The following is an 11,263-nucleotide window of genomic DNA, read 5'->3' as shown; positions in this document are numbered from 1 at the left end:
GGGATTTCCACGTGGGACTGTCCGCGGGGCGGGTCCGGCTGTCCGCGGGGGCTGTCCGCCGGGCGGGGCCCACTGATCGCGGGGGCCTGTCCTCTGGGCGGGGCCGGCTGACCGCGGGGGCTGTCCCGGGGGCTGTCCGGCGCTGACCGCGCAGGGCGGGGCGGGCAGCCGCCGGAGTTCCGGGAGGGCTAGCGCGGAAGTCGCGGGCGGCCTGGGCGCCGGGCGCGCGGCCATGTCGTCGGGGGACGCGGGGTCGTGCGGGCCGGAGGGGGCCCCGCGCGCGGTCGCCGCGCTCTGCAGCCTGTACCGCGAGGCCGGCCAGCGGCTGCGGCTCGTGCAGGAGCAGCTGGCGGCCCGCGACGCGCTGGTGGAGCGCCTGCGCGCCCGCCTGGCCGCGCTCGAGGGGGACGCGGCGCCGTCGCTCGTGGACGCGCTCCTGGAGCAGGTGGCGCGGCTCCGGGAGCAGCTGCGGGAGCGGGAGAGCGGGGCCGCCGAGGCCGAGCTGCGCCAGGTGCGTGTGCGCGCGGGGTGTCGAGGTTCCCGGGCCCGAGCGCCCGTGCTGGCCGCCGAGCTGCGGAACCCCGGCACGGCCGCGGCCGAGAGGCGCTCGGGCCCTGCGCGCGGGCTTGAGAGGGATCTGCCGCCTGCCTTTTGTTTAACCTGCTTATGTGCAGGGGAGGCGGCTGGAGAGGAAACGCCCCGCTATCCCGCCGGCCCCTGGTGTCAGCTCCTCATCGGCATCCTTTTAGTTAGTACTTAACAAATGTTGGGGGGGGGGTTTACCCGGCGTTGCTCAGGGCCTACTCCTGGTCTGTGCTCAGGGATCACTCCTGGTGGGGCTCAGAGGCCCCTTGGGGTGCGGAGATCTGCTCTTCCCACCTTACTGTGACTGTGGCGCCCTCTGTGCATACTTTCTTTGAAGAAATGGCTATTCAAGGCTTTTGCCCACTTTTTCCCCCTACAGGAAGTAGGATTTGTTGGAGGGAGGCAGCGCTGAGGCACAGGACCCACAGTTACTGTGCAGCGGGACTTCGATTCATATATCCACATCAGTCTTGGGGAAGCTCCACTTATTAGAGTCCCTGGAGACCAGGGAACTTGATCTTGGCCTCGAGCAGGCTCCCGTCCTCTGTTCTGTGTCCTGGCTGGTGCCCCTGTGGACCGAGGCCTCAGTCTTCCCAGAGGCACCTGCGCTTGCTCCGAGCCAGAGCCTGAGAACAGCCGAGGCAGATGTGAATGTCACGGCTGCCCATGTCCATTGGCTGCCCTGGAGGCAAGGCACAACCACCCCCCTGTGACTGCAGATCTTTGCCCATATTCAGCTGGGTTTGATTGAGTGTTAAGAATTCACTGTAAATTCTGGCTATTAATCTACTGAGACGGGACATGCAAATATCTTCTCTCATTGTCTGTGTCCCACGTCCCCTCTGCAGCCACTGTCTGTGTTCATCAGGTCTGTTTGTCATGTCCAGGAAACCATAATGGAATCCAGTACGTTTCTCCTTGAGGTTTGATAATTTTAGGTCTCTCTTTTAAGTCCTTAAACCACTTTGTATTAACTCTTTCCTTTTGTTTTGTGGTGCTGGGGACTGAACACAGGCTCCTGCCACTGAGCCTTACCGGACCCTTGAGTTAACTTTTGTATATGGTGATGAGTCCAACTTTATCTTGGTTTTGGGACCATGTCTGGTGGTGTTCAAGGGCTGTTCCTGGCTCAGTGCTCAGTTGTCCTTGTAGTGCCAGGTGTCGAACCCCAGCTTCCTGTTTATAACGAGTGGTCTTGCCATTGAGCTTTGGCCAGCTCTGGTCTTTGCACATGAATGCCCTTATGCTTACCACTGTTTGCTGAGACCATGGTCACCAGGAGAAGTCACTTTTTTTTTTCTTTTTGGGTCACACCCGGTGATGCACAGGGGTCACTCCTGACTCTGCACTCAGGAATCACACCTGGAGGTGCTCAGGGGACCATATGGGATGCTGGGAATCGAACCCGGGTCGGCCACGTGCAAGGCAAATGCCCCACCTGCTGTGCTATCACACTCCAGCCCCTGGAGGAGAAAAAGTCACTTTAAAGTTAATGCACTCTACTCTAATTCAGCACTTGCAGCCCAACTTAGCAGCATGAAAAACTGCTCCCTCATAGCTCCATCCCCATCTCCTTTGGTTGTTGATGTCACAAAATTACATCTTCAAAATTGTAGGGCTGGAGAGATGATAGTGCAGTGGGTAAGGATGCTTGCCTTGCATGCAGCTGACCTGGGTTCAGTCTCTCATGGCACCTCTTATGGTCCCCTGCACACTGCCAGGAGTGATTCCTGAGCACAGTCAGATGTGGTCTAAGAACAAAACCCAAAAATTTCATGTGTTCCAGGGGCTGGAGAGATAAGTACAGCAGGTAGGGTGCTTGCCTTGCATGCAAGTAACCTGGGTTCGTTCCCCAGCATCCCATATGATCCCTTAAGTACCACCAGGAGTAATTTGTGAGCATAGAGTAACCCCTGAGCATCGCTGAGTGTGGTCCCCAAACAAAAAAAAATTATGTGTTCCTGAGGCGAGAGAGATAGCACAGTGGGTAGAGCACTTGCCTATTCCAACTGCCAACGCCAGTTTGATCCTTGGCATCCCATATTGTTCCCTGAGTCCCATGAAGTGACCCCTGAATGCAGGGCCAAGAGTAAACCCTGAACACAGTTGGGTGTTGTCCCCAAACCCAAACCAAACACAGAAGAGCAGAAAAACGTCCCTTTCACCATTTCAGGCAGGTACCGCTGTCTCAGCAGTGTAGGGCTGTGACACCAAGGCAGCCCTGGAGGCTGCAGTGCTTTGGCCTCGCTGCCCTCTCTGACTTCACCCGGCTTTTTGCCTGCCTGTTCTTCTGAGGACAGTGGCCATTGGTCAGGGTTCATTCAGATGACCCTGCTAAGACCTTGGAGTTCCACAGGCCAGTGGGGGTATGCCCTAGCACGCTTGCTGTCCCCTCCTGCTAAGGAGCTGTTGGGACTGCCACAGCCACTGGACTGTGCAGGGCCTGAGGTTTAAATGGACCAGCCCATGAGGCAACCTTGTCACGAGGTGTCAGGCAGAGCCTGCCTGGTGAAACTCCCAGGTTAGCACAGGAGCAGAAGCCAGTCCCAGCCCCCGCGCAGCGCCGGGCATTCTGTTCTTCGATCTCTGTGTAGGAAGTTGAGAGACTCAGCCAGCGACTGGTCGAGAAGGAGCAGGAGATGGAGCAGCTTCTGAGCCGCCCGGCGCTGGTGTGCGAGAAGGAGCTGGTGCAGCTGCGGAGGAGCGTGGCGGAGAAGGAGCGGGTACGGGCGGCCAGCCACGTCCTGTGTCGCTCCCTGGCCGAGGAGAGCCAGCAGCTGCGGAGGACACTGGCGGCCACCGCCCACATGTGCCAGCACCTGGCCAAGTGTCTGGAGGAGCGCCAGGCCCCACAGGGGGCGCCCCGGGAGAGCAGCGCTGAGGTAGGTGCTGGTGCCAGGTCACTTCCACTCTCAGCTGTGGGAGCTGGCCGCTGAGGCCATGTCTGTCCACTGAGAAGTCATTCCTTCCACGACAGGGAGATGGAGAAGGCTGTAGGGGAGTGGGGTGTCTGCCCTGCCAGCCGGCACCGGGCGGTGAGTCTCTCAGCTGTGCTTCAGCAGCTGAACTGAGGCTGAGAGCTGCCTGGCCTCAGGTGCTCTGGCGAGGGCTGTCCCCATAGGTGAGGTAGAGATAGGCGTGGGGGCAGGGCCTCTTGGCACCACTACTGACATTGGCACCCTGGGGCAGCGCCTCCACTGCTCTGGGCACCTTTGCACCCACACTTATGCGAGTACCTCATCCCCACTCACACCCGCACTGAGGGGCTATGATGTTGGCTCCAGCTCCCCCCGTGGGGGCAGGGTGGACTTCTCTTTGTACACGCCTGGTGCCCTGAATCAGGCACCTGCAGTGCTCCAGGACAGTGGGAGGATGTGACAGGTGGGGTGCAGTGAGGGAGACAGCAGGGCACACTGAGGGGCATGGAAATGGGGAGTGGGGCACATAAGGCTGGCACTGTTTTCAGCCCTCCCTGCGTCTCCCTCAGCCCCCAGTCCAGTGCTTGCCTCGGTCGGGTGCTGGGGGTTTGGGCTGGGGCACTTCATCCCAGGCCTCACCAAGCCCCTGGCCCAGCCTCATGGTGCCTGTGCCCATCCCAGCTAGACAGGCTTTCAAGGGTCAGGGGGCTTTGGCCCACCAGTCTCACCGGGAGCCCCTTGTGGGGCGGTGCACAGGACCCCACTGAAAGGGTGCTCAGGAGAACAGGGTTTCTGGGAAACCAAAAGGAATGAGGCGTGGGTCCAGGCAATAGGCTGTCTCTGGGTTCTGAGTCACTGTCCTTCCTCCTGGGGATCTGAAAGCAGCCACTGGGTCAGCACCCCTTGGAGGGAGCCTGAGCTGAGTCACGGTGCTCCCCAGCGCTGTAGATCCAGACTCACACTTTGTCACTGAGGGGAATTCCCAGAAGCAACGTCACAGGCTCACGGCCAGTCCTGGTCAGACACATCTCACTTGAGACTCTCCGGGCAGTGCCTCATCCTGCGAGACCCACTCTGGGGTAGGGTAACTATGGCCCTGGAACCCCCAGAGTGAGCTGGGGCCAGGGCCGCCCCGGCCCCTCTGACCTGCTTCTTCCACCCATGACTGTTCCCAGTGACCCCGGTCCCTGCACATGTGGTGACACTCAGTGACTGATCGTGTCTGCTGACCCCTCTTCCCGCAGTCCGAGGGTCCAGACCGGGCCGCCATCCAGGCCGCCACGGTGAAGCTGCAGGAGGAGAACCGCCTTTTGAAAGAGAAGGTGGCGCATGTGAGTGTTCCAGCCGTCTCACCACCCACTCGCTGTCCCCCGGAGCTGCAGCAGGCCTGCCAGGGGGCTGCTGTCTGGCGCTCCCCGCAGCATATGTTGGGGGTGCGTGCTCACTTGCTGAGCCGCTTCACAACTGGGTCAGCGCGAGCACTGGTTCCAGCCTCATGTGCGGACCGGCCCGCAGGTGGAGGACCTCAACGCAAAGTGGCAGCGCTATGACGCCAGCAGGGATGAGTACGTGAGGGGGCTGCAGGCCCAGCTGCGGGGGCTGCAGGCGCCCGCAGAGCCCGAGAGGCCCTCGACGTGTGAGCGGATGAGGAAGGAGATCGCCCGGCTCAACGGGCAGCTGGAGGAGAAGATGCTCACCTGTGCGGAAGCCAAGCAGGAGCTGCTGGCCGCGCGCAGTGCCTGGGACGCAGCGCTGGAGCGGGTGCAGGTGCTGGAGCAGCAGGTACGGCGCCCCAGGCAGCCCCTGACCTGTGGGGAGTGTGGGCGGGGCTTGGCTCGGAGCTGGGGCGGGGCTCGACTCGGCTAGGGGCGGGGCCTCTGCTCAGAGCTGGGGCGGGGCTCGGCTCAGGGCTTGCGGGTGGGGGTGGCGGGGCTTCTCCCGCAGTGGAAAGTGCAGGTGCGACGCCTCCTCTGCAGATTCTCGCCTACAAGGAGGACTTCGCCTGGGAAAGGGCGGACCGCGAGCGGGCGCAGAGCAGAGTGCAGGAGCTGGAGGAGAAGCTGGCCTGTCTGGAGCAGGCCGGGAGACAGGTGTGGAGCTGCACGTGTTGAAGATTCGTTTCCCTGAGCGGGTCCCCCCAGGTGGTGCTGGGGTACGCTGTTCGGGGCTTCAGGACTCGTGTATGCAGAGCACGGGCTCCCTGTGAGTCACCTCCCAGCTCCCCATTGGTTTCTTCTGGCAGGGAGGGGGCAGCTGGCAGTGCTCAGGGCTCACTGCTGCCAGGCTCAGGGGCCTACCTGTGGTGCCAGGGATTCAGAGGGTTGACCACAGACAGGGCAAGCACCTTGCCCGCTGTACCAGCTCTTGGTATTGGCCCAATCCTTGGCCTTACGAAGCTTTCTCGGTGCCTGTCCCCCATGCTCCAGAGGGACCTGACACGTCTCTGAGACGTGAAAGCCAAGTGTCGAGCGGGGCCTGAGGCCGCTAGAGGGAGAGCAGGACCCCACACCCAAGCATATCCCGGGTCCGTAAACTGGAGAGAGGCGTCCTCTGAGGGAGGTGAAGCCCTGCCCTAGGCCCAGTGCTCTCCTACCTGCCAAGGGGGTACTTGGCTTGAGTTGGAATGTGTAGGCGGTTTCTCCCAGGTGGTTCTGGGCTGTGGCCTGAAATAGACGTGCTGCCTTTCTCCCTACCCCGGGAGGGCCACCTTCAGTGATTACGGGCACGGTGCCCTGTCCTGCATGGGATGGCCCACACCAAGCCCACAGTGGCTCCGGCCATGTGCAGTGTGCCTGCAGCAAGGGGTAGGATCCGGCTTGGCCGACCAGGTGCGGTGTACCATGTGCCGTGTCCCGTCAGGGCGCATACTCCTGCCCCCCTCCAGTGGGCTGTGCCTGACGGCCTGCCTGGCTCACCGCATGTGTGGTGTGGGGCAAGGCTGGTCCAGGTTCCTAGGGGGCTGAAGGTGGGGATGGCAACCCTGGCATAGAGGGAACCGGGCGTGGCATGCGGTGTGACCCACACTTGCGACGTGGCAGCGGCCGCTCTGTGGGTGAAAGGGCAGGGCCCGGGTGCTGGGTCTGCTCAGACCTTAGTTATGGCCAGCGGTTGTGCTGGGGTGTGCCCCTCACTTGGGCCCTGGCCAGGGAAGCGAGGCAGAGCCCAGGTGCTCTCACTCCCAGAATGCAGTGCCATCACCAGGGCCTCCGCAGCACTGAACCCTTCCCCTAACCCTCTCCCTTACAGGGGCCCTTTGAGCCAGCATCCTGCCGGACCCATGCAGCCAGCAGCAGCCCTGAGGCCTTGAAGTGTGCTGTGTCCAGTGACGGGAGGCCTGGGGACGAGGCCTGCAGGCCAGAGCCCCCTAGCGTGCCCCTGGGGGACCTGCAGTGCCCACACTGCCTGCAGTGCTTCAGTGATGAGCAAGGCGAGGAGCTCTTCAGACACGTGGGCCAGTGCTGCCAGTGAGGGGCACTGATGCCCTTTCCCAAGGGCTCTCAGGGCAGCAGAACCAGCCAGGCTTCAGGGGGCCTTGAGTAGAGCCAGAGGGTGAGGCTGAGAGGAGCTGACAGCAGCTCGCCAGGGAGGATCCTCTCACCCTGCCCAGCCCAGTGTTCACTGGGCACAAAGCTGGCTGGCAGGAAGGCTGTGTGGCCCCAGGGCGGAAGCCTGACTGGCGAGGCCCCGTCTGTCCCCAGCACTGGCTGGCCTTTGGTGTGGCAGGGCCACAGTGTCCCGCAGTGCTGACTGCCCACCAACTGGAGGCGAAACCCCTTCCTTGCATGTCTTCTCTTTTTTTGGCTTTTTTGGGTCACACCCAGCGATGCTCAGGTGTTACTCCTGGTTCTGCACTCAGGAATGACTCCTGGCAGTGCTCAGGGGACCATAGGGGATGCCGGGGATCGAACCCGGGTTGACTCCGTGCACGGCAAATGCCCTCCTTGCTGTGCTATCGCTCCAGCCCTGCGTGTTTTCTTAATAAAGCACTAGTGATGGTCAGTGCTCTGGCTCCTTGGGGAGTGCGGGTCAGGGAAGCAGGCAGAGGATCTCTGCTCCCAGGTCCCGTTGAGCCGAGTCCAAGATCACAAAGTTCCGCATTTAGCTGGGTTCCGTGGGACTTCGCTCATGCATGAAGCTTGGTCTGAGCGTGTGGAAAGTGGCCTGGAGCGTGGTGGTGGTTGGGTAGTGGAGGTCGGCTGCCTGCTTCCCCCAGTCTCTGGCGACCCGGGGGTCATACCCATAAGCCACCTCCTACAGGTGCCAGACAATCTCATCGGCCACTCTCAGAACTCATGGCTGCTTCTCCCAGAAGGGAGCATAAAATGAGGCCCCCATAACCATGCCACTGGACTCCGCACCAGGCTGTTTTCACTGGGGGCGTCCCAGAGGTGGGTGGGTGTTGGATATCATTGGGTTGTCCTTTCCCCCTTGCCACTAGGAGCTTAGGTTTATCAGTCACACCCATCAAAGTGCTCCCGAGTCACTCCCATTCCTTTGTTTATCTGTAACCATTTCTATCAGTTAATCTGCTCTTCCCTTAATCAAACTCTGTTAATTGGTAAGGTCAGAACTTCCTAGGACACTGAATATTATAACATTGCCTTTCTCTCCTCTTTATGCCTTTTAAATAATTTACTTTAAAGCTATGTCTTTTTTGTATAGACACAAGAAGACAATATTATGTTTTTATAACTTAAGACTTAATTGGCCTCGATATTCCCTCCTGGGCATCTGCTTTCTCCACTTAAGCCTCAGTTGCCCTCAGTTCCTAGCACCCCAAAGTAGGGTCCCCGACGTGGGACGGGAAGGATCCAGGGCAAGCGGTGAGTTATGTGCTACCCTGGCATCGAGATGGGCCTGGCCAAAGTGCCTAATTCTTAACTGTAAGTTAAGAGCTTGATCATAGACAAATGCTGTCATGATCCAATAGTAATTATGAGACTGGGACCCTGCCAGGGATAGGAAAGACTGATCTGGCCTGAGCACTGTAGTCTGAGATTGAGATGGCCCCAGGAGAGCAATTCTATAAGCTTTAATGCATCTCTTATTGTGTCCATACAAAATAATTAATATTATGAATTCTTATATGTTTGCTGGCTGAGGAGAAGAGAAACACATTCATGGGACTCTGCCCTTGGGTGGATCCTCCTGCTGAAAGAGAATTAAGTCCTAGGAGAAGCATCCCCTGAGGGAAAAGAACCTTACCCTATTGCTGACCACACCTATGTGTATGCCCCAACCCCCTCATGCGGTGGAGATTTAACTAGGCTGTAAGAGTGGGTTGGGGGCCAGATCCACGGAGCCAGATCCACGGGGCCAGATCCACGGGGGCCAGATCCACAGATCGAGAGAGAGACCGAGAGCCGGGAGAGAGGCAGAGAGAGAGAGAATGAAGTAGGATGGGGGAGAAAGAAGCAGGAGGAGAATCAGAGGAGAATGGAGATGGACATGAAATAAACCGATCGAGCAACCAGTTTGGCCTTCTTCCTTCCTTCGCCTGCCTCGTTGCTCGCCTGCGCGCCCTTTCTTTTCTTTTTATTTTTACACAGGTGGGTGAGAGCTCTCCCTGCAACAGGGGACCTAGCTCCCGCAGCCGACCTCCACTCAAATAGTAATGGAGATAGTTCATTGAAAACAGAACCCGAAAAAGAAATGCTCACTTCCCTAAGAGAAGGAATGTAGAACAGGTGGTAAGATGCTCACCTGGCTGGAGGAAAAGAAAGTCTCAACTCTGCACTAGTCACAAACAATACAGAAAGGTCCACCAGTGGCTCCAGGGCTACTCCTGGCCCAGTGCTCAGCATGTACTCAGTCTACCAAGCTCTCTTCAACCTGACAAAGTGAACTTCTAAGACAGAAATTATTAAGACTTGGGCAAGGGAGATGGCTCAAAGGGTGGGTGCGTGCTCTGCATGCGGGTCCCGGTCCATCACCTGGCATTGTGCAGTTCGCAAGTGTCAGGAGCAACCCCTGAAACCACAGGTGTGATGCAAAACTACACAGTGGTACGTGGTGTAGTGGTTAAGGCACTTAACTTGCACACAGCGGACCCTGGTTCAATTTCCAGCAATGCATATGGTCCCCTGAGCATAGAGCCAGGAATAAGGCATGAGCTCTGCCAGAAGCGGCCCCAAATTCAGTAGAAATTACATACTGCATTAATATGCTCTTCCTTGCCCGCCTTATCATTCTGGAGCCGGCCTTTGAGCATGGGCTTCTGGGGCTCAGAGCTTACTCCTGGCAGGGTTCAGGGCACCACATGCGGTACTAGGATTGAACCAGGTCAGCTGTGTGCAAGGCAAGGGTCCTACCTGCTGTACTGTTGTCCCAGTCCCTCCGCCAGTCTCGATTACTGCTGCTTTGTAGTAATTTCCTGTTATCTCGGGCCATATTAAATTTTGCTTGGGTGGGGGCTCTACTCCTGGCTCTGTGCTTGGGGGTTGCACCCCACAGTTCTTGGGACCGAAACTGGGCTTCCCACATAAAAAGCATACATTCAGCCCATTGAACTCTCTTCTGCCCTCTAGTAATTCTTTTCCTAAAACTTTTTCCTTTTCCTTTTTTGTATTTGGGCCACACCTGACAGTGCTTAGGTACCAGTTCCTGCCCCAAGGATGATCTTTCACGCAAGGCAGGCTCCTCTCCCCCTGTACTATCTAAACCTCGTGGCAGGTTTTGAAGCCAGAAAGTGTTTGCTCTTGCCTTGGATGAGCTGAGTAGCACTGGTCCTTGCACTCATGAGTTCTAAATCAGTATTGATGTCCAGATGCAGCCAGGGGAGGATGGTGTTGATATGCAGTTTAGAATCCTAAACTGGGGGTGGTCTTATTGGCTTTTTTTTGGGGGGGGGGTCACAACTGGCAATGCTCAGGGGTTACTTCTGACTCTGCACTCAAGAACCCCTGGAGGTATTTGGGGGACTATATGGGAGGCCAGGGATTGAACCTGGGTCAGCTGCATGCAAGGGAAATGGCCTGTCTGCTGCTCTGGTCCCTATTCTGTATTATGTAGTTGAGGCTTTTAACTTACTGAATATTGGAGCTCCTGAGTATTGACGGTGTGGCCCCAAAACAAAAGCAACAGAAAATGCTTGGTGTTAATCTACATTCAGTTCAGCTTTTGGTGTATGTGTCTGTGGCTGGGGGCTTTCTCTTCATGCTATAGTGCCTCTTGGTGTTTCTTCTGCCATTTCTTTTCAGCATACCTATCTGTGGATGGTGGGAGAGGGGCTCTTGGTTTTTCCCAAGAGAATACAGCCGACCACCACAGTAAGGACAGGCAAAGGTAACGCTTAGTATTTTTAATTTTTGAGTCACTCGGTAGTGCTTAAACGTGACTGTGTTCAGGGATCACTCCTGGTGGACCATCTAAAGGAAGAAGGAACCCAGGCTGGTGTGTGCAAGGCCAGCGCCCTGCCCACTGCACCACCCACTGCACCCTCTCTCCAGCCTATCCAGTATTTCTGCAGCCAGTAGATGGCGCCCAAGTTTAACCAAGATCGGGGCCGGAGAGACTGCAGTGGAGGCCTTTGTCTTCTACTCAGCTGACCTGGGTTCCATCCTCAGCATCCCTGAGCACTGCCAGTACTAGTAGTTCCTTAGTACAGAGTCAGGAGTAACCCCTGAGCATTACTAGGTGTGACCCAAAAAGGAGGGGGGGAGTGTAAACAAGATTCAGGAACAAATGTCCAATGAAATAAAGTATGAAGTCAAATTAAATCTCCCATCTTTCCTGGGGATTCCCCGGACACATGCCCACTA

The 11,263-nt window shown here is 57.7% G+C and overlaps 1 protein-coding gene across 1 annotated transcript; it reads left to right on the top strand.

The window, feature by feature from the left end:
* The first annotated feature begins 207 nt into the window (after positions 1 to 207).
* Positions 208 to 7,502, top strand: TNIP2 (TNFAIP3 interacting protein 2). The gene is made up of 6 exons (XM_055139125.1): positions 208 to 511; positions 3,180 to 3,467; positions 4,748 to 4,834; positions 5,019 to 5,285; positions 5,480 to 5,593; positions 6,750 to 7,502. The coding sequence occupies exons 1-6, from the start codon at positions 233 to 235 to the stop codon at positions 6,969 to 6,971; spliced, it is 1,257 nt and encodes a 418-aa protein (XP_054995100.1). The 5' UTR covers positions 208 to 232; the 3' UTR covers positions 6,972 to 7,502.
* The last annotated feature ends 3,761 nt before the right edge of the window (positions 7,503 to 11,263 follow it).

Source organism: Sorex araneus, chromosome 5 (assembly GCF_027595985.1).
Source record: "Sorex araneus isolate mSorAra2 chromosome 5, mSorAra2.pri, whole genome shotgun sequence".
In the NCBI taxonomy this organism is placed as follows: domain Eukaryota; kingdom Metazoa; phylum Chordata; class Mammalia; order Eulipotyphla; family Soricidae; genus Sorex; species Sorex araneus.
The sequence above is the reverse complement of the archived record's forward strand: the minus strand, read 5'-3'. Positions and strand labels throughout refer to the sequence as shown.

Excerpts from the sequence above, each read along its gene's own strand:
- TNIP2 (XM_055139125.1), top strand. The coding sequence starts at position 233 with ATGTCGTCGGGGGACGCGGGGTCGTGCGGGCCGGAGGGGGCCCCGCGC. Across the intron at positions 512-3,179 it reads CCGAGGCCGAGCTGCGCCAG|GAAGTTGAGAGACTCAGCCA; the intron begins GTGCGTGTGCGC and ends ATCTCTGTGTAG. Across the intron at positions 4,835-5,018 it reads TGAAAGAGAAGGTGGCGCAT|GTGGAGGACCTCAACGCAAA; the intron begins GTGAGTGTTCCA and ends ACCGGCCCGCAG.